Below are 21870 nucleotides of genomic sequence, written 5' to 3' on the forward strand. Positions count from 1 at the left end.
GCATCTCTCCGGCTGAGGAGAGCTCCTATGTTTTCTGTTAAACTGATATCGAGAAAGAATTAAAAAAATATTAATTTTGTTTATCTATTTTTATTTGGCACATTTAAAAACAATATTAGGAGAAAAAATTCTGCAAATGCAGTGGTTCAGTTCATGTTCAAAATAGGCCTACCGCCTACGTTATGTAGCTTAAGTGTAAGGTTTACACAAGAAACAAGTTTTCATATAGCTTGTACTGTTGGCCCGCTGTTGTGTGGACTTTTTTCTGAATAAAAATATTTCTTCTTCTTCTTATTATCCCCCCCTCTATTTTTTTCACAAATCGCACCCTGTATATATATATATATATATATATATATATATATATATATATATATATATATATATATATATATATATATATATATATATATATATATATATATATATATATATATATATATATATATATATATATATATATAGTGAGGAACTATACAGGCACTTCCTTTGTCCATTGTAGGACAATTGCCATTGTTTTGGCATTGAATAAATGCATGACTACAGACATTTTGCTTTTTATGGGTATTTTTTTCTTTTCCAGTCACATATATCGTGATATATTGTTGCTGAAATTTCTTACAATATATCGAATATCGTAGCCATCGTGTATGGTGATATTACGTATATTTGTATAGTATATGTATAGGAGCTCAAGCTGAGAGCGAGCTGGTTCCAGCAGGTCCCAGGAAGAATATCACAGATCCTCGTCTAGAAGAGTGCAGTCCCAGGAAGAGCAAAAATAATGTGCAGAACCCTCTGGCTTTTGTTTTATCCGAGTATTCCATGTCATACATGTCATACATGTAACATGTCATATACGTCATACATGTCATACATGTAGCACAGCACCCATGTAACATGTCATAAACGCCATGCAGATCATACATGTCATGTACATGTAACACACGTCATACATGTCATATACAGGTCATGTACATGTCATGTACATGCCCAAAGACATGTATGTTAGGTGAAGTGGCAATTCTATATTGCGAGAATCGAGGATATTTTTTGGCATTTCTACCTTTACAAACTCCAAAAAAAAGACGGAGATGAGAGGACAAGCAACAAAAATAAAATAAATTAAAAAATGTATTTAAAAAAATAAAAATGAATAAATAATAACAATAGAAATAAAACAATAAACAGTAAAAGTGAATGTATGTGGTTGTTTTGGATGGAAAAAATGTTAATGATTAAGTTAATCACTCAGACTCATGCCTTGGTAATAAATGCGGTATGCAGTTTAACAATGTCTTGCTGAAACATGCAAGGCCTTCCCTGAAAAAGACATCACCTTGATGGGAGCTCAAGCTGCTCTTTGGTAGTGCAGCCATCTCACAGCAAGATGGTCCTGGGTCCAATTCCCGCCGTGTTAAGTTCCCCCATGACTTCAGCGCCCACACCCACACCCTGGGTGGGGTTGGCGAAAGGGCCTTTCTGTGTGGAGTTTGCATGTTCTCCCCGTGTTCCCTTGGGTAACAACAATGTGAGCTACCCCCACAAAAACTCAGGTTAAGGAGGAGACCTGAGCTCAGTGCAGGGCCCTCCCAGGGTTGGTAGAGGATGGCAATGCCCAGGACTATAATGGGGAAAACAATCAGGATAAAAATCTATTTTTTTTAAAAAGCTGCTCTTTAGCTGTCTATCTCATTGCACTGATAGCAAGTCAGATGGTCCCGCTCCTCTGAAGAACAGTGACTTGCTTTTCATCCTTAGACCTCAGGGCGCACGGTGCTGCATGTTTTAAAGGTTACACCTGATTCAAGACTGGATCATATCCCGGTCATATCCCACTTAATGGGCCAGGTGTAGAGCAGAGCAACATCTAAAACATGAGGGGTCGCGAGGGGCCATTTTAAATTAGCCTTGGAGCAGGGAAGATGATGACAGTTCTCGAGCGTGTTCACACATCAGCTTTGCATGGTGCGGCCAGAACAATCTAGAGCTCAACGCTCTAAAGACAGTGGAGATGATAGTGGACTACAGGAGGAACGCAGCCCCACCTGCCCCCCTCACCCTGTTTTTTAAAAATTTAAAATTTTATTTTATCTCTTATATATTTGTTTTTATATTTGTATTGTGTTGCACCAATCCCCAAAACAAATTCCTCGTGTGAAAACTTGGCAATAAACCCTTTTCTGATTCTGATTCTGATTCTGATGATGGGGCTTAACCTGGCCCCATCAAGAAAAAGCTGGGATTTTCAGAAATATTCTTGCATGCAGTGGCTGTTTCTATCGCAGATTTAAGATCATGGACATCCAATATTTATTTTCAGCCTCATCCCATCCACACAGAAACTTTTTCAGATTATTGATGTATTCATACTCATACGATTTTCTTCTTCTTCTTTTGGCTCTTCTCTTTAGGTGTCACCACAGTAGATCACCACTGAGGAACATCGTTCAGGAATTGCTTCACTACTTGTAGAAAAAGACACATGCTTGCTGACTGAATATCCATTAACCTACTTTAAACTACAACTAAAATGGTAAAATGGTAAAATGTGTCACTTTCAGCATTTGATATGCAATCTATATTTTGTTGAGAATAAAAGCCCATGAGCTCTTGAGCTGTGAGCTTTGCAAACCACTGTATTATGCCAGTCAGTGATGCTCAGCTTCTATCCAGGGACCTTAAGGTCATGCCTCTGAATGAAAATGAAAAAAATTACATTTCATAAATACAATTTTACAATATGACCCATGTGGCATTACTGTATATACTTCAATCATGAAGGTTTTAAGACCACATTTTGAGATTGGAACTCTGCAATAATATTAACCGGTGACTAAATGCATGATTTTCTACCGTGAGAACATATGATTTAACCAATGCAATCAATCAATGCTTTTATTTCTGCTTGTGGATTCTTGAATCCTTTCCTTGCCACCTCCTCATGTTCTAGTCCCTCCCACTTAAAATGAGAGTCGAGGAGCCGAGGAAGAGACACGAGGAAAGAGGATTAGAGGCAATATAACAAAATGAGACATGTTTCCATCAGAGCCACTATTTTAAGTGTGGCCCGGCTGCTCCAATCTGTCCAGTTGTTGTTACAGCCCACAACTGTATTTTATGATATCTCTCTCTCTCTCTCTCTCTCTCTCTCTCTCTCTCTCTCTCTCTCTCTCTCTCTCTCTCTCTCTCTCTCTCTCTCTCTCTCTCTCTCTCTCTCTCTCTCTCTCTCTCTCATATATATATATATATATAAGGTTTGGACCCCTTTTTATATTGTATGACATATGCTTAGCGCCCACAACTACTCAATAACTGCAGCCTCAACAATTTCTGTTGTAGATGTCATAAAAGAAGTATGTATTTAATGACTGTATTATTATGTGATGCTATCAGCTTTGTATGACCCAACAAACTCTAAATTATCTCACATAGCAAATCTGAGTCGCCCAGCGGTAACCAGCACAACAGCTGCCAAAATCAATGGAGCTCCATAAGCTCGTTGCTTGTGGGGCTTCTGGGTAATAGTGGCCTGGTTGGAAGTTTAGTCTTGTATTAAAAGCTTGATTAATGTGACATCAGTGTAAAGAAGGTTAGCCAACAAGTTGGGTATCATTATATCACTGCACTTCAGTGAAAAGGTGAAAGTGTGAACGCTGGAAATGTGTTCATTTAAGTGTGTGTTTATTTTCTGAGGCCGGGGTTTGAGGTCCGTACACAGTATGCACCCTGCATTATATTCACAGAAACTTCAGACATTCTGCTTACCCCAGTAATATTGATCAGTGTATTCAATTCAATTAAATTCAATTTTATTTATATAGCATTTATTACAACAAAAGTTGTCTCTAGACGCTTTCCAGAGACCCAGAACATAAACCCCGAGCAATTATTACATAAACAATGGCAGGTAAAAACTCCTCTAGTGGGAGAAAAGCCTTAAGCCAAACAGTGGCAAGGAAATACTCCCCTTTAGGAGGGAAGAAACTTTGAGCAGGACCAGGCTCATAAGGGGGGACCCTCTTGCCGGAAGCTAGACTGGGCTGGTCGGGGACATCAGCAGCACTTTCCAGAGACCCAGCACATGACCCCCGAGCAATTATTGCAGAAAGAATCGCAGGTAAAAACTCCCCTTAAGGAAGGAAGAAACCTTGAGTCGGACCTGGCTCATAAGGGGGGGATTCCTGCTGAAAACCAGCTGGGCAGCGCAGGAAAAGAGAGAACAGACAGAGGAAATGAAGAATGGAGAGAGGAGAGACACAGACACAATGGCTAACTGGTGTACTACAGGGACGACTATATAAACAGATTTAGACAGCAGACATTGAGGTGGTCAGAGGGGGGACTGCAGGTCAGGACGTCCATAGGGATCTAACAGAGACAAGCTGCTCTAGTCTTGTCCTGTAGCTGCAGCTATAACTACTGGCTCTAACACACTAGAGTTTACACTAACTATAGGCTTTACTAAACACTAACGGTTGAAGTTTGGTTTTAAAGGTGGAGGTGGTGTCAGCCTCCTTAACCCAAACTGGAAGTTGGTTCCATAGTGATGGTGCCTGATAGCAGAACGCCCGCCCTCCAAATCTACATTTGGATACTCTAGGAACTACGAGTAAACCTGCAATCTGAGAACGGAGAGCTCTGCCAGGAACATAAGGTACTATTAGGTCTTGCAGGTATCACGGAGCTAGACCGTTTGGGGTTTTATATGCAAGTAATAAACTTTTGAATTGGATTCTGAGTTTTACGGGGAGCCGATGGAGTGAGGCTAACACTGGAGAGATGTGGTCTCTTCTGCTGATTCCTGTCAGAACTCGCGCTGCTGCATTTTGGATCAGCTGGAGCCTATTTAGCGAATTACTTGGACATCCTGCTAATAATACATTACAGTAATCTAGTCTAGAAGATACAAACACGTGAATTAGTTTTTCCGCATCACACTCTTTGACAGGATGTTTCTAATCTTTGCGATGTTACGGAGATGGAAAAACGCTATTTACAAACCTGATTAATATACAGTATAAACGACAAATCCCTATCAAAATAACACCAAGGTTGTACTGGAGGCCATCGCAACACCGTCTAATCCCTTTCTAAGATGCTTGGGACCAAAAATAATAACCTCTGTTTTATCAGAATTTAGAAGCGAAAATTTCCTTGATGTCCGTAAGACATGTCTGAAGTTTAACTAACGGTTCTGTTTCATCCGGCTTCATAGACAAATATAGCTGCGTATCATCAGCATAACAATGAAAGTGTATGCCGTGATTCTGGATTATACTTCCCAATGGCTGCATGTATAAACTGAACAAGATTGGCCCTAGCACTGAACCCTGCGGAACACCATACCAGACCCTTGACTGTTCTGAAGAAACCTCATGTACATGAACAAACTGGAATCTGTCAGATAGATATGATTTAAACCAACGTAGAGCTGTCCCTTTAATCCCAACAACAGTCTCTAACCAGTGCAGTAAAATGCTGATCTACAGTGTCAAAAGCATCATTGAGGTCCAGTAGAACCAGTATGAACAGTAATCCATTATTTGAGGCCATAAGAAGGTAATTTAGGACTTGAACCAGTCTTTGTGCTATGATGCATTCTGAGCCCTGACTGAAAAACTTCAAACAGATCATTTCTATACAAATGGTCACATAACTGGCTTGAAACTACCTTTTCCAGAATTTTTGTTACAAATGGAAGGTTGGAAATTTGTCTATAATTAGCTAAGATGTCTGGGTCAAGAGAAAGTTTTTTTTTAGGTAAAGGTTTAATTTCTGCAACTTTAAAAACCAATCAACTGAAACATCAACAGGATGACAAACGACTTGAAAACAGAGTGAAACAAAGAAAGACCATAATTCTGATTTGGTACAACTGATCTGATCTTTGAGCTGCTCATCACTTCTTGTCAGCTCAAATCACTATTTTGGCTGTAATTGTTCAAATTAAATCCAAAGCTTCATGTGATAGGTGTAAAACGATAAACACCTCAGATCAAATTTACCATGGATGCTTGTTTTAATCTGAGACTGCTATCAGCAGAGGTCACACTTGCTCCCTGTACGACCCAGCGAGGTGCAGTTCTGCTGTTCTTACGAAGGAGGGAGACAGAGTCTCATCGCTGTCTCACATGAGACTCGTCCACTGAGAAGCTGTGTTTTGATTTTTTTTTTGTGTTATTTGAGATCTTTTGTTGTAAAGCGAACACATCATTTACGAGGTGAATGTGCTGATGCAACCCTTTAGGTCACAAGGGTCAATACGAGCAGACCGTGTGTCTCAGAACATAAATAGGTCATATTTCTTAGAAAACATCATTGTCCTTTTCTTTTCTTTTTTTCTTCAGAGATCTCAGTTCCCGGTGGAAGTTAAAGGAACACTTTAAAACCTGTATGTTGTTTTAAAGCAGAAACCGCCAGCTCAGATGAGCCTGAAGTCTGCATTGAGGGGGGCGTGCAACAACTTTAAAAGGTAGCTGAAACCCTTTTACAACATGTCTTTTTACATTTTTGGGGGCTACATCCATCATAAAGACATTTGCCATTGACAGATTATTGAACAAATGTTATCTTTTGGACATTGTTAACAAAAAAGGATACCAGGTATTTGCTTATTTTACATTTGGTGTTAATTAATATGCTGAATTTAGGATTCTAGTTTAATATCTTAAACAACACACACACATACTGTATGAGTGTTCATTATATATAGAAATCAAAATCACTTCCAATTTTGTATTTAACATTTTCAGAATATTTATTGTGTTGTGGAAAAAACTGCTAAATGTCTTTAACAGGTTCTTTCCAAATAAGTGAATAACTGAGTGTCTAAATGACCAAGAATAAGCCTTGAGAGATGATCCAGATTTCAGTAGATTTAATCAAACAGTTGCATGCAAAAGCGGTCAGAACATCCGGCTTCTCCATGCAGAATGACAATGAAACAGAGGAGCATACTGATTTTGAAGCTTGGAGGATGATTCATTCTAGTAGACAAAACATTGGTGTTCCCACTGCTAATCTTTGTTTGGAGGGAGTAGTAGTCTGCACCTGTATATTCTGAAGTTCCCAGCAGTTTTGTTTTCAATAAGTATGGGTAAAAACATTTTCCCATCACAGTAAGTAAGTTTATGTATGTTTTTGTTTATTTGACTTATTTTTTTTTATATATAATTTTTTGATTTATATGAAACTTTTTTTTCCTTTTTTCAAGACTTTTCCTCCAAAGTCTTGAATTTGAATTGAAATCTTTATTTCGAGCATACAAAACAAAAAAAAAACAATTTCACAAAACAAAAAAGAATACAAATAAACAGTCAACAAAATCAAAGGGAAATAAACATTCATGCCCGAAAAGGAGTAGGAAGAAGTAAAAAAACAAAAATAAATAAATAAAAAAAAGAAATGAACCTGACTACAGAGTTAAAACCAGCCGTGGTTTATTATGGGATGGTTGCAAGTGTAAACGCTCCTCGGGGCAAATCCATGTCAACCAACACCATTTTGACTGAGAGGGGAACACGCTTTTATACGTGGGACAATCAAGCTACATAAAAATGTTTAGGCCTCTGACAAAACTCTGACTGAGTGATAGTATAGTATAGTATAGTATAGTATAGTATAGTATAGTATAGTATAGTATAGTATAGTATAGTATAGTAGTGGATAGGATGACTAACAACCAAAGTGATTTTAACTTCATAAGTGTTTGTTCACGTCACTGCCATGTTGTTATAAAGCTGTACAAGCCATGTACAGTCTTTTGCATCTATTGACAGCAGTTTGTGCAAAATTTGACAGTCGGCTTGTTTACTTCCTGCCGCTTTGGTTTTGTAAATGTCACGGAAACATGGGTGACTGCTTTTTTATGAAGGCGGGGGGTTCAAGGTCTGCTTGTTCCGCAGAGTAGCACAAAAACAGAAGGAAAAAACAACTTCAAAACACTCATCAGAAACATAATGACATAACAGGGGCGTAGTCCCCCCCCCCCCCCTACTTCATTTGGGACGTTCTTAATGTCTCACACACTAAGTTGGAGAACTCAACTGCAGTTTGTGAGAACTTCTCGAGTTTCTTTAATCCCGTAATAGGGTTATAAATATTGGGCCCCCATTAACCCTCCCTCCATCTCTGTCACTTGCTCTGCTGTCTTTGACCAGTTTGAACCCATCCGTCTGTCTAATTGGTCATATGAAGCCTTCTGGGTCTCCTAATGATCCAATTCCACCTCATCTTTTTATTTAGTTTATTTATTCCCATGCCACTGTAGGTGCTCAATATTATTAACGGCAGTTTTCTTACAGTTTTTCACAATTGTTTAAACACATTTATTTGAACATCAGACACAATGTGAACCAACCAATCCTGCTGAACTCCAAGCACATTTACTGCTCTAGACTCAAATTCCCATTCCATACCACACATTTCTCACAACACTACACACAATTCCCAATATCCTGCACACTCTTCCTGAATTCCCTCTCTTGCTGTTCACACAGAACACACAGTCAATCACATTTCTAAACTCCAAAGGCTGTTGTGCAATATGCAATCAGCAATTTGCCATTGAATTCATATTCATTGATGAAGCGGGGTTCAACCTTGTAAAAAGAAGGCGCCGAGGGAGGATTATCATCGGCCAGCGTGCCGTCACAGAGGTCCCTGGCCAACGTGGAGGGAACATAACAATGTGTGCTGCCATCAATCACCACGGCGTCCTCCATCACCATGCCACCCTTGGCCCCTACAACACTGCACTTCTTCTAGCATTCCTGGACCAGCTCTACAATATCATTGTCCAGCCAGACCAGATGGAGGACACAGAGGTGGTCAGGTTCGTTGTTATCTGGGACAATGTCAGTTTCCATTGGGCTGCTCTGGTCCATGAGTGGTTCAGGGTCCATCCAGAAGTTGATGTCCTATATCTCCCTCCATACTCTCCCTTCCTCAACCCAATTGAGGAGTTTTTCTCTGCCTGGAGATGGAAGGTATACGAGAGAAATCCTCAGACACGGATCCCACTGCTGCAGGCCATGGAGGACGCATGTGGCGATGTCACTGCTGAGGCCTGTCAAGGCTTCATGCGGCATTGTAGGAGATACTTCCCCCGCTGCTTGGCCAGGGAGAACATCGCCTGCGACGTGGATGAGGTCCTGTGGCCAGCCAGGGATGAAAGGCAGGATGCAGCCTAAAACTTTTGTTCTGTTTCTATTTTCTGTCAAGTTTTCATCCACAGCTTGCTGTGATGTCCAGTGGACTGCACATTTTGAGTCCAAATACTGTAAAATATTATTTGTTGTTACAGAAAAGAATTGTGTGTTTTCTATTTGAGTAGCCTATACATAAGAATACTATATGGTGATACATTACATCCAACAGCTGAAGGTGTAACACTGAACATACAAAAGCATGATTCTACTGAGGCATTCATATAGTGTCTTCCATTCTGCACATCAGTGTTCAGTGGGTGCTTAGAAATGTCTACTCAAATGATGTACGTGTTTGGCATTTGAGAAGGAAATACCATTTAGTGAAGAGTTAACACTGTTTGGAGGGTAGAGTGTGCTTTTGCAAGAGAAGTGTAGGATTTTGCATTTTGTGTGTGAGTTTTGTAATTTGTGTTTAGAGTTTTGCAAAAGTGAGGTAGTCTATCAGGAAATGTGTTTAAACAATTGTGAAAAACTGTAATGGGATTGTGGCCTCAAGTTTTAAGCATGGGGTAGTAACACCACTGATTAAGAAGCGTAGATTCCTCCGTATTTTCAAATTTTAGGTCCATCTCTAAGCAGCCTTTCCTTTCGAAGGTTCTTGAGAAAAATTGTTTATTACCAGATGATTCATCTTGGGGCGTTCTAGTCTGGATTTTAAACCCGCCACAGGACTGAATCAGCTCATTTGAGGGTTTTTAATGACTTTTAATGAATCTTTTAGCCACAGGTGGTGGTCACTCTGCTACTTTGGTTTAAACAGCTGCTTTTGATACAGTCAACCATCAGATCTTCCTGTCTTGCCTGGAAAACTGGATGGGCATGTGGGGGGTCACGTTAAGAGCACCTCTCACATCCGGAGTGCCACAGGGTTCTATTCTCGACCCTCTTCTTTTTTCATGATACTTGCTTCTGCTTGGATCAGTTCTTAAAAAACATGAATTTCATTCCACTTTTATGCTGATGACAGTCAAATTTATATTCCACTTTAACATGAAAAAGCTTGCTCTGCTAAACAATGGGTTGAGTGCATTGATGAAATGAAGGCATGGACGTCACTTAACTGCTTACACTTTAATCAAGATCAGACTGAGGTCATGTTATTTGGGCCAAATGATGCCTCTAAGGTGCATGTCAAACATTTGAAACCTACAGCAACAAGCCTAGTTGTAAAACTAGATATCAACTGTACATTTAATACATATATCAGTTAGTGGAAATCACTTGCTCAACTGCAAATTGTTCAAAACGCTGCTGCCCGACTTTTAATCAGTGCAAGAAAACAAGAGCACATTGCTCCAATTTTAGCATCAATTCATTACAGGTTGATTACAGGTTGATTTTAAGATTATTTTATTAGATTTTTAATCTCTTCGTGATCTCGCTCCGAAGTATCTGTCTGTTGCTTCAGGCATGCATTCCTTCAGGCTTAGAGGTGGCCACGCTGTTTCAGGCAGAGCGACTCACTTCCCGTTTTTAAAGCTTGGTTTTAGGGTTTTATTTTTTTTACTGTTTTATTTTGTTTTATGCTTTTATGTTTTATAATTCTTTTACCTTTATTTTATGTTTTTCTCTAAATCCATGATCAGCACTTTGGTCAACTGTGTAGTTTTAGGAGTGCTATATACATTTTAGAGTGCTATATAAATAATGTTGAGTATAACAAGACAGCAGGGACTCAACTCACATCTTCTTGTGAAACTCCTGACCGGGGTGATTTAACTCCAGAATGTTCCTTTAGTAGAAAGCTGCTTCGTTGTTGCAGGTTCAGAAACTATATGGATGATGTACTTCTCCATCGTAAAAAAATGTGGAAATTAGGAAACATGAAATCATACAACATTGCAACACCTCCCAATAGTAACATTGCTTATACAAACGCCATTTTTAGTTGCTTGTTTCCTCTTTGGTGAGAGGTATTATTGCTTTATGTAATTTTTCTTTAAAGTAATGCAAAATTAATTTAAGGTAACTTTGTGTAGCGTTCAAGAGTGATCTAATTACTCAGTTATGGTTTTATCTTGTGTTGTTCTGGTTGTTCTTGAAAACAACAAACATTTAGTTTCTATTACTTTTTTGGATTTCATATGATTAAGTTAATAATATAATAATAATAATTATTATTATAATTAATTATTATAATAATAATGACATTTCTTGCCTTCACCATATAGAAAATAATGCCATTAAGCAAAAATAAAGAATTGAATAAATAATTAATAAATGAAAACTGGCTAACTGGAACTTATGGGGGTAGTTTTACAGCAGTTATCTCCATTTTTCTTACCTGTGTTTCGTGATCACACAAGGGGAACTGCCTTGTTTTCCCAGCTAGTTTATGACAACGCCTCTCTTTAGACCCACGCGCATAAATCAATTTCCCCACTCTTCCGCCTCTCGCAGCCTAATCTCATTTAGTCGTTCACTCCTGATGTTCTTTCCACTATCAGGGATTTATAATGAAGAGTCATTTCTGCAACTCAATCTAATCTGGAAGCAACGCCCCAGATTTAAATAGATTTTCAAAAAAAAGAAAAAGCCAAAACAAATAGGAAACAAGGAAACAAGTCTTTTCATGAATTTAAGGTTTGAAAAACATGAATAAAATGTTTGTTTGTTGTTTTTTTAAGTGTAGAGACGCTGTGCAAAGATTCTCAGACACTGATCTTTCATCTTTCAGTCTTAACTATGAAACTTTTTTTTTTTTACTTTCGCATTTTTTGAATGTTATGCAATGTTTCTGATTCAGGCAAGGCCCAGCGAGAGTTTTGATGTTCTCCCTGTGCTTATGGGGGTTTTCTCTGGGTACTCCAGCTTCGCCCTGCAGTCCAAAATCATGCACATTAGATCAATTGATGGGTCCAAAATGCCCGTAAAATGAAGTGTGTGCAGTTATTTGTCTATATTTGGCCATGGGGGTCCAGGGGGGTCCGGGTAAGGCTGTAAGGGGGGATAGTCATTGGATTTGTATGTTTTTGGTGATAGATTTGTTTGTTTGTTTTGGTGTGTGTGAGTGTGTGTGTGTGTGTGTGTGTGTGTGTGTGTGTGTGTGTGTGTGTGTGTGTGTGTGTGTGTGTGTGTGTGTGTGTGTGTGTGTGTGTGTGTGTGTGTGTGTGTGTGTGTGTGTGTGTGTATGATGAAAGCCAAACTTCAAACCTAATTTAATAATAACTAATTTTGTTTTCTTCAGTTTTACACTGCAAAAACTCAAAATCTTACCAGGAATAGTTGTTTTATTTTTACAGTTTACAGTTTAGCTGTTTCAAGTAAATTTTCACTTGAAATAAGTAGGAAAATCTGCCAGTGGGAGAAGATTTATCTTCTCATTACAAGCAAAACAATCTTGTTCCACTGGCAGATTTTTCTACTTATTTTAAGTGACAATCTACTTGAAACAGGTGAAAATTGTTGTTTTTTCCAGTGATGAGTCTTGTGTAATTGTAATGAGATTTTTTTTACTAAAATGAGACATTTTAACTAGAAATAGGACAAATATTCTTGTTAAGATTGTGAGTTTTTGCAGTGATCCATTTTACTTATCCTGTGAAGGACAGAGTCATATTGATAAGTTCAGAAAACTGTTTTTTATTGTTGTGTTTTGATGTATTTGATGTAAGCCCAGTGGATATTTAAAGCTTACAGAAGGCTGCATTTAACTGCTGCTATGTCATTCCTGCAGTATTTCTGCAGGTGTTTTGGTCAGTGCTATTATTTGTAATATATTATATTATTTGTAATCAGCACAAATTATCTGTCCCCATAAGATAAAATCCACCATCCCCCCTGATTTCTTTTTACAACTCGAGTACTGACTGAGGGTCATAATCCACATTTCCCAAACTCTTTCAACAAGTTCACTGAAGATTGTAGGACAATAGTTCTGAACTGTAGACACTTTCCTCCAGTTTAAAGGAGGACGGTTCATTTTCTTCACTCAGGTGTTGTTTGGATTCTCGTATTGTCATCATATCTCTCCCTTTTCACGACTTTCCTTTTCCTGCCGTCACGGGTGAATTTGAATACGCAGAATGAAACGCAGACGGGGTGGAGCATGAATCCGGGGTGGGAGACATCAACATTGTTGTTGTTGTCGTCTGAGTTGTGCAGCAGAGCTGGGGGCTACACAACAACCTTGAGAAGGTTTTCAGGTAAGTTTGATCTTTGTTTCAGTCTGAATATGCGTTGAGATGCCAGAATAAAGAAATCATAGTTACAGGTTAATGCCTGAAAGAGCCTTAGGTGGCACTGATTGTAAATAGTTTTAGAGGAAATTGTTTATTATGAGATGGGTCTGAAAGATGCTCCTGGACAGTTGTATTTGTTAAACTAAAATATCTAACATTTCTACAGCATTTTAGACATCAAATCTGAATGCACTCATTTATTGAACAAAGCCAATTTAACCAACTAAATGTAATCTCTTCTGGCACCTGATTTTTGTTCACTAATTTGCTTTGAATGGCTTTTATTATAGACAGTCACATTTAAAGGGTAACATTATTCTAACTCAAGGACCTAAAGTCTAAGAAAAGATTGATAAAAGCTCAAATTCTTCCTAAGAATTTAACTGTTATTGTCCTCGAAATCAAAATATCATTGAACTTTTAAAAACCAGGCATTTCAAGTACCGTCAAATGAACAATTGTGCATCAAGGACAGCTTTAGTTTAGAAACAACACATGTGTCTTATCTGACCCCTGAGATCTGCATCTTTAGCACCAGCTCAAACAACACGACCTCCCGTCTGTCTAAATGTGGTTTGGTCAGCGCTTCACAGATAAAAAAGTGATCCTGGGATCATTCTGGCATGCTTCTCCATATCAGACGTCAGCCCCTTGTTTTCTCCTCGGTTCTCTAAGATCTACGCTGAATTATCTGACTCTGTGGCCAACACTTCAGTGTAATTTGTTTATCTGACAGAGCTAATCCACTTATGGCCTCATACACTGCAGCGTCTATGATGTAACCATAATTTCCTCTTCCCTCGCAGAGACAAATGACCGTCATCTAATAAGCAAGCAGCCAGAACCGGCATTTTTATTCCTTATTGCACAAAAACACAGCGAGTGACTCCTTGTCGGCACTCTTGAGCACAAACCCCTACCCAACGAACGAGGGGAGCTTTCAGGATTTGCAAAATGTCAAACACTGACTTCAAGAAGTTTGAGTTCTTCAACAGCATCCTGAACGCCTGCAGCGTCGGGCCGTCCTCCTGCAACAGCTCTCACTTCTCCTTCCATAACGCCAGTAACAGCAGCGGGCTGGAGATCTCCGACGACGGAGCGCCCTGGCTCCAGATCCTCATCTCCGTGGTGTACTTCATCGTGGCGACGGCTGGAGTGTTGGGCAACATGTTGGTCATGTTCCTTCTGTACTCTACTCACACCATCACCACCGGCACCATCAACTTCTTTGTGTTTAACTTAGCTCTGGCCCACCTGCTGTTCTCCCTGGCCCTGCCGTTCTGGGCCGTGGACATCGCGCTGGACTACAGCTGGCCTTTTGGCCTGGCCACTTGTAAAGCCGTGTCCTTACTCACGGGGCTCAACGTCTTTGCCAGCTGCTTTTTCCTGACAGCCATGAGCTTGACCCGGTACTGCTACGTGGCGACCGCTCTGAAGCCGAGCGCTTCCCTGTGCACCAGATCCTGCACCTTCCCGGTGGCCACGGCCTTCATCTGGGTCGGAGCGCTCATCGCCGCGACGCCCAGGGCCGTGTTTGCAGACCTGAGCCACGTGGGCAGCGGTAATGACACGGCGTGCCTGCTGCGCTTCCCAGACGGTACGGCTTGGCTTGGAATAAACCAGCTCCTGCGCGTGGTGCTGGGGTTCCTGCTGCCCTACGCCATCATCATCATGTCCTATCTGCTGCTGCTGCGCTTCCTCTGCAGGCACAAGCTGAAGGGCAGCAGCAGCTCTCGGCGAAAGGCCGATGTTTCCAAATCGGTGGCGGTGGTGGTGCTGTCCTTCTGCGCCTGCTGGTTCCCCTACAACATCCTCACGCTCTGGGGGGTCCTGATCCAACTCGACGTCATCGACATCAGCAAGTCCTTCTACTCGGCGCAGACGTACTTCTTCCCTCTGGCCAACTGCTTGGCCTTCACCAGCAGCTGCTTTAACCCCGTCATCTACTGCCTGATTAGGAAGGAGTACCGCGCCGCGCTCCATAATGTGCTGTTCAAACTGAGTCTGGCCATGTCCAAGATGCCGTACACGATGGCACCCGAGGAGGGGTCGGGGCAAGCGGGGCAGATCTCCATTCCCCTCAGCAACATCTACAGCCAGACGTACCAAACGGACCTGCGGAGATACCCACCTCTGTCAACCTTCCACCACACATGATGCACGAGGAGGGGCAACCTGCACGTCACCAGGACGGGATGCTTCCCCGTCAGTACTCGAGTTGTAAAATAAAATCAGGGGGGATGGTGGATTTTGTCATATGGGGACAGATAATTTGTGCTGATTACAAATAATATAATATATTACAAATAATAGCACTGACCAAAACACCTGCAGAAATACTGCAGGAATGACATAGCAGCAGTTAAATGCAGCCTTCTGTAAGCTTTAAATATCCACTGGGCTTACATCAAATACATCAAAACACAACAATAAAAAACTGTTTTCTGAACTTATCAATATGACTCTGTCCTTCACGGGATAAGTAAAATGGATCACTGCAAAAACTCAAAATCTTAAGAATATTTGTCTTATTTCTAGTTAAAATGTCTCATTTTAGTAAAACAATCTCATTACACTTAGAACAAGATTCATCACTGGAAAAAACTACAATTTTTATATATATATATATATATATATATATATATATATATATATATATATATATATATATATATATATATATATATATATATATATATATATATACATATACTGTATATTCCAATATATTTACAGTCATACATTGACCGTAAAGATTCAGGAGGCTAACACCTACGCTCTCAGGAGCGTCTGCTAGTATCTGTCCCTAGAGTGTATACCGAGCTGGGAAAGAAGGCTTTCAGGTATGCTGCGCCTTCCTCCTGGAACCAGCTGCAAAACACCTTGAATCTCAGCGTGCTGGTCTCCCTTAATGCTTTTAAATCGCTCCTGACAGATCTTGAGATGTCCAATTCTGCCTGCAAATGCTATGAGTAATGTCAACAGTGTTTTGTTTTGTTATGTGTCGTGTCATATGTCGGAATCATGTTATTGTGTTGCTGCCTGTCTTGGCCAGGACCCTGTTGTAAAAGAGATTTTTAATCTCAATGAGATTTGTTTCCTGGTGAAATAAAGGTTAAATTAAAAAAAAAGAAAAAATTCACTTGAAATAAGTAGAAAAATCTGCCAGTGGTACAAGATTTTTTTGCTTGTAATGAGAAGATAAATCTTGTCCCACTGGCAGATTGTCCTACTTATTTTAAAATTTACTTAAAACAGGTGAAAATTGTCAAATAAGTTATTTTTCTGGTGATGACTCTAAATGTTGAAATAGCAGTAAAACCACATTCATTGATGAAATGACATAAGGGATGGAAAGGGGGGATGGCAGTTTTACAGGGGGATGATTTGGACCGTTTTTATTTCATGGGGGATGCCATCCCCCCTCATCCCCCCTCAACTCCAGTACTGGTTGTGAGAGGATGCCTCCTACAGTACCAGAGCGTCAGTGTGCTGCGTGAAAATTATTACACTCGTATTGACTACAAATCTGATCAAATCTGATCCACCAGCTTCTACCACTTTGTGCGGTCGTTCGTTTCTCTCTTTCTTAATGTTTGTATAAAAAGGAGAAAACACTAAATGAAGTTGAAAACTGATGTAAACATGTTTCCTTCGTCCACGAAGCGTCCTCTAACTCTTCACTGTGAGTCTAAATTGTCATTTCTGTGTTTCAAAGTGTCTGTGTGTAAAAAACTTTTGGTCATTGCTTGAAGGAAGGAAAAAATAAAAAAAATAAAAACTGATCCTAAATTATTCTCCTGGTGTTGCGTTGTTTTCTTCTCCAGGTAAAGTAGCTCGACATTTGTGCATGAAAAGAAGATTGGACGGGATATTCTTCAACAGTGATTGAATAAAACATGTTTATGGTGACTGGAGTGTGAATTTGAAAAATCTAAATGGTTGTTAGTTTAAGTTTTTAAAGCAGTTTACATGGGCATGTCTTTGAAATGATGGTAAAACAGTTCAGGCTGCTGCAGCTCCAACTGGCCACAGGATGGTGATGCTGTTCCAGTTTTACAGTAAAAAAAAGCCAGGCCTGGTAGAAGGACTGGGAGCAGGACTGCACTGCAAAAACTCAAAATCTTAACAAGAATACAAGAATATTTGTCTTATTTCTAGTTAAAATGTCTCATTTTTAGTCAAAAAGATCTCATTACACTTAAAACAAGACTCATCACCAGAAAAAACAACAATTTTCACCTGTTTCAAGTAGATTTTCACTTGAAATAAGTAGAAAAATCTGCCAGTGGAACAAGATTTTTTTGCTTGTAATAAGAAGATAAATCTTGTCCCACTGGCAGATTTTTCTACTTATTTCAAGTGAAAATTTACTTTAAACAGGTGAAAATTGTCAAATAACGAGTTATTTTTCTGATAATGACTCTTGTTTTAAGTATAATGAGATTTTTTGACTAAAAATGAGACATTTTAACCAGAAATAAGACAAATATTCCTGGTAAGATTTAGAGTTTTTGCAGTGTGGGAGCAGGACTGGCAGCAGGACGGGTTTTGTGCTTTTATAGATTATATTTTCCTTCTGTACCTGTTTTATGGTTTTAACTTGTTCCCTTTGTGTTGTCGTGTGAAGCAGTTTGTGAGCATTTCTGTGAAAAGTGCAGCATAAATCCATTTTACTTACTAACTGAGAGCACTGTCACGTAATGAAACTCAACTTTACAGCTCAATTTAAAATCAAGCAAAAATTACCCACCTGGGTTCTTTAAATAATAACACATTGTCAATTAGAGATTTATTAATTTATTTAAATCACTCAGAAAAAAATCACCTGTAATATGAATACATTCCCTTTGTTCAAACGAAAAATAAATAATGAAGGAAAGAAATAATAACATCAATCAAGTGTACTTACACTAATAGTAATTACAGGCGCAATCATACCTACGATAACTACCACCATAAATAAAACTACCAACACTCACCACACAACATCAGGGGTCTGGAGGGTATGGCTTATCAATGGGGCATGGCTTATTTCAAAAGAAATGTCAAGTAAATTAAGGTGTTACATCCAGTAGGCCGAATTCAAGTCAGAAATCCCACCAAGAACATCTTTGAGACAGCAGGTCAATTGTGCAGAATATTAGCTGCCAAGAAAAATATTGTTGCCTTCCAAAATGCTATACATCCATTTTAGAAACATAAATGTGTTGATATATGTTCTATACCCTTACACAAAATATATATAGGATAAATAATTTCCTCTGTGAGGTCCTGCTTTAGCTGCAGTGCAGCGGTAGTTGATCCGCGCGCTCAACATCTCAAACTGAGACTGTAAACATGAAGCTCTTCTCTTCCTTAAATTGTACATGCTTTTTGTTCAGGGTTTCTTTTGGATTGTCAAATGTCAACTTTTGTTCCTCTTAAGAGTTTGTGGCAAATGATTGACGGAATAAAACATTGGTAAGGGTCTGCAGAGGGTCAGGAGCAAACCCCCTAAATAACAAAACAAACAAAACAAACCAGATAAATGAGTAAGTTTCATGTCCGCTTCGATTTGTATTTAGCTTTAATGCTCACCCGCCAACCAACATGATTCAGTAATTTGTGCATTTGGTATTAAGATATATTAAAAGTAATCTGTGGGTTCCTGGTAACACCTGAGAGTCTCGACGCACACACACCTCGACCGCCATCTATGGAGGAGATCTGGGCGACAGGAGGGCGGCGGCGGCGAGAGCGGACACGCTCGGCCCAAACTCTACCGTCTGGCTGGAGACAAAGGTACCACTTATCTGAGGTAGTCCATGGGCCAGGCCAGATATCAATACTACTCAAGGTGACCAAACTTGCTTATGATTTTTGAAAATATCCATGTCTATAGATGATATTTTGGTATGATAACCTTCCTGAGTGGCAGCTGTATCACAGTTATCAGCTCATGAAGTTACCAGAACAGTTACAAAATTTGTTCAGATTGGAGGATGAGGACAACAGACTTAAACTTGATTTCAAACATACTTTTGCAAGGCTAAACATAAAACAAAGGTGTATTTCTGTTACAGGTGTAAAATTATGGCATGGACAAAGCAAGGAACTGAAAAGTTGCACAAGTTTGTATCAGCTTAAGAAAATGTTTAAAAAAGAAAAGATAAGTGCCTACAAAAAAGAAAAAGGAGAAAAAGAAAAAAATAGATAGAAGAGTGGTATTTGTGTTTGTTTTCTTGTTATAAATATATGTATAGATAGATTGGTGTTCAGTAAGTCAACGTAATTGTATTAACAGAGAGGGGCAGGTATCATAAGTTTTCTTCTTCCTGCTCCTTTTCTTTCATGGTGATATTGTGTACTTCATGGAATTTTGTACAACATTATTAAGAATATATACCAAGAATGGAATAAATGAAATGAAATGAAAAGTTCAGAAAATTACATTTCAGATGCTGCTGCATATCCTGGTTCAGACTCATGTACAGGATATCTGTTAATGTTTAACAATATTGTCTTTGGTATCATTTTAAGCATTCATTCAAGCTAAGATGTGAATCTTTCTGACCAACATAGAGGTCACTGCAGCTCTTTAAACTATAAACAACACACATTTTTACACAATTTTTGCCTAAATGATATACTATCTTTTAGCCCTGTGTTATATGGAACAACAGAGACACAAAATACAAAAATTGGAATACTCACAGGACCATAAGGATTCAGGAAATGTATCGCATCTTAGCTTGAATGAATGCTTTAAAAGGTCCCCTTTAAAATGATACCAAAGACAATATTGTGAAACATTGACAGAAATCCTGTACATGAGTGTAAACCAGGATATGCAGCAGCATCTAAAATGTAATTTTCTGAAGGGGGTGGGTAACTTCATGAGCTGATAACTATGATCCAGCTGCCACTCAGGAAGGTTATCATACCAGAATATCATCTACAGACGTGGATATTTTCAAAAATTATAAGCAAGTTTGGTCACCTTGAGTGGTACTGACATCTGGTCTGGCCCCTGGACTAAGGATGGACTCTCTGTTTTTCACAAACGTGTTTGCTCTCAGGTATGAAGCAGAAAACTGCCGAGGTTAAGCCGCAGCCAACCACACGCCTCAGTAACACTGATGCTCTATCACATCTCTTAGAGACCATGGATCTCAGCGTCTATTCAAATGAAAACACAAGTGCAGTATAACATTTTTAAAAATACTATATTGCAATGCAGGCCAGAGAAATAAACTTTTTAAAAAATAACTTAAAACTGCAATCCAGCGTTATTGAAAGCACCGCTGCTGTTTTTGGTTCCACCACACAGATGAGGCAGCGTGAGAGCTTTCTGGACACGTGATCAGCTCTATTGGCGCCGCCGCCATTTCTGGATTGCAGCATTAAGAGTTATTATAAGAATTCTTTTTTTGCCACAACTTCCACATGCCTGAAGGCCTACCCTTGATCTGAATACATTTTACATAGAAGAATAGATATACATTAAGGTATTTCATACATTTCAGGTAACATAAACATTTAATTTTGTATAATTTATATTTAAATAATATGTATTTTAAAAGGCAAGAGGTTATTTTAGTGAAGCATGAACTGTGTCATGTAAATGATTCTGACGTAGTTGATCCACACACGGCTCATCAATTCATCACCTGACTACAAAAGAAAAGGACATTTAACTGTACAAAGTTTACAGGTTTTTCTAAGTCGGCGTGGTTGTTTTTGGGCCCTGCGGCGCAGACTGTAAGGCAGTCAGATCCTGCGCTCATATACTACACACCTCTGTGTCACTCCTGCGCTTTCAGTCCACGTCTCCTCATATTCTCATGGTAAAGAAAGCAAAAGGCTGAACGTTACACCCTTCTGTAAAATATGGAGGAATTAGGAGGCCGGGCTAAAAGGAGGAGAAGATGATGCTCCACGGTAAGACACTGAGTCAGTGTTCTTCTTTTGTACATTAGGATTACATGAGAATTAAAAAGCACATGCTGAACTGTTGCACATCAATGCTGCAGGAACATTAAACACAGCAGATGAGTCTTCTACTACTCGCTATATTATGGTTTTCACCTGGTTTGTCATTAAAATTCACTTGTATGCCACACTTTTTTAGTTTAGGCAGCCATTAAGACCAACACTGTCTCACGGATGTAACCAGAACCAAAGCCAATAATTAAATCTGTAAAATGTTAGCAGCGATGGAGCGAAAGAGAAACCAGTTTGATGGTGGTACTTTTACAGCCGGCCTATGTAGCAATGCCACTTCTGACCATGTGTGGGCGTTTGGATCTGCTGAGCCGGCCGAGCTGTGGTGAATAAATGTAGCCCTGAGTGACTTTCAGGGCCCGGCTCCAAAAAGCAAGTCAGTCTCCACTGAGCTCCGTGTTAAAACGTCCAACTGTCCAGGAGAAAACGCTCCAGACTGGCCCTTAAAAGTTTAGGGAGAGAAGGCTGCTGAAGAAGCAGGGGAATCAGCC

At 39.4% G+C, this 21870-nt stretch overlaps 1 protein-coding gene across 1 annotated transcript; it reads left to right on the plus strand.

The window, feature by feature from the left end:
• The first annotated feature begins 13311 nt into the window (after nt 1-13311).
• On the plus strand, nt 13312-15880 carry LOC133461227 (relaxin-3 receptor 1-like). The gene is made up of 2 exons (XM_061742042.1): nt 13312-13357; nt 14200-15880. The coding sequence occupies exon 2, from the start codon at nt 14348-14350 to the stop codon at nt 15548-15550; it is 1203 nt and encodes a 400-aa protein (XP_061598026.1). The 5' UTR covers nt 13312-13357; nt 14200-14347; the 3' UTR covers nt 15551-15880.
• Nucleotides 15881-21870: the final 5990 nt, after the last annotated feature.

The sequence above is a fragment of the Cololabis saira genome, chromosome 15 (assembly GCF_033807715.1).
Source record: "Cololabis saira isolate AMF1-May2022 chromosome 15, fColSai1.1, whole genome shotgun sequence".
Taxonomy (NCBI): Eukaryota; Metazoa; Chordata; class Actinopteri; order Beloniformes; family Belonidae; genus Cololabis; species Cololabis saira.

Excerpts from the sequence above, each read along its gene's own strand:
- LOC133461227 (XM_061742042.1), top strand. The coding sequence starts at position 14,348 with ATGTCAAACACTGACTTCAAGAAGTTTGAGTTCTTCAACAGCATCCTG.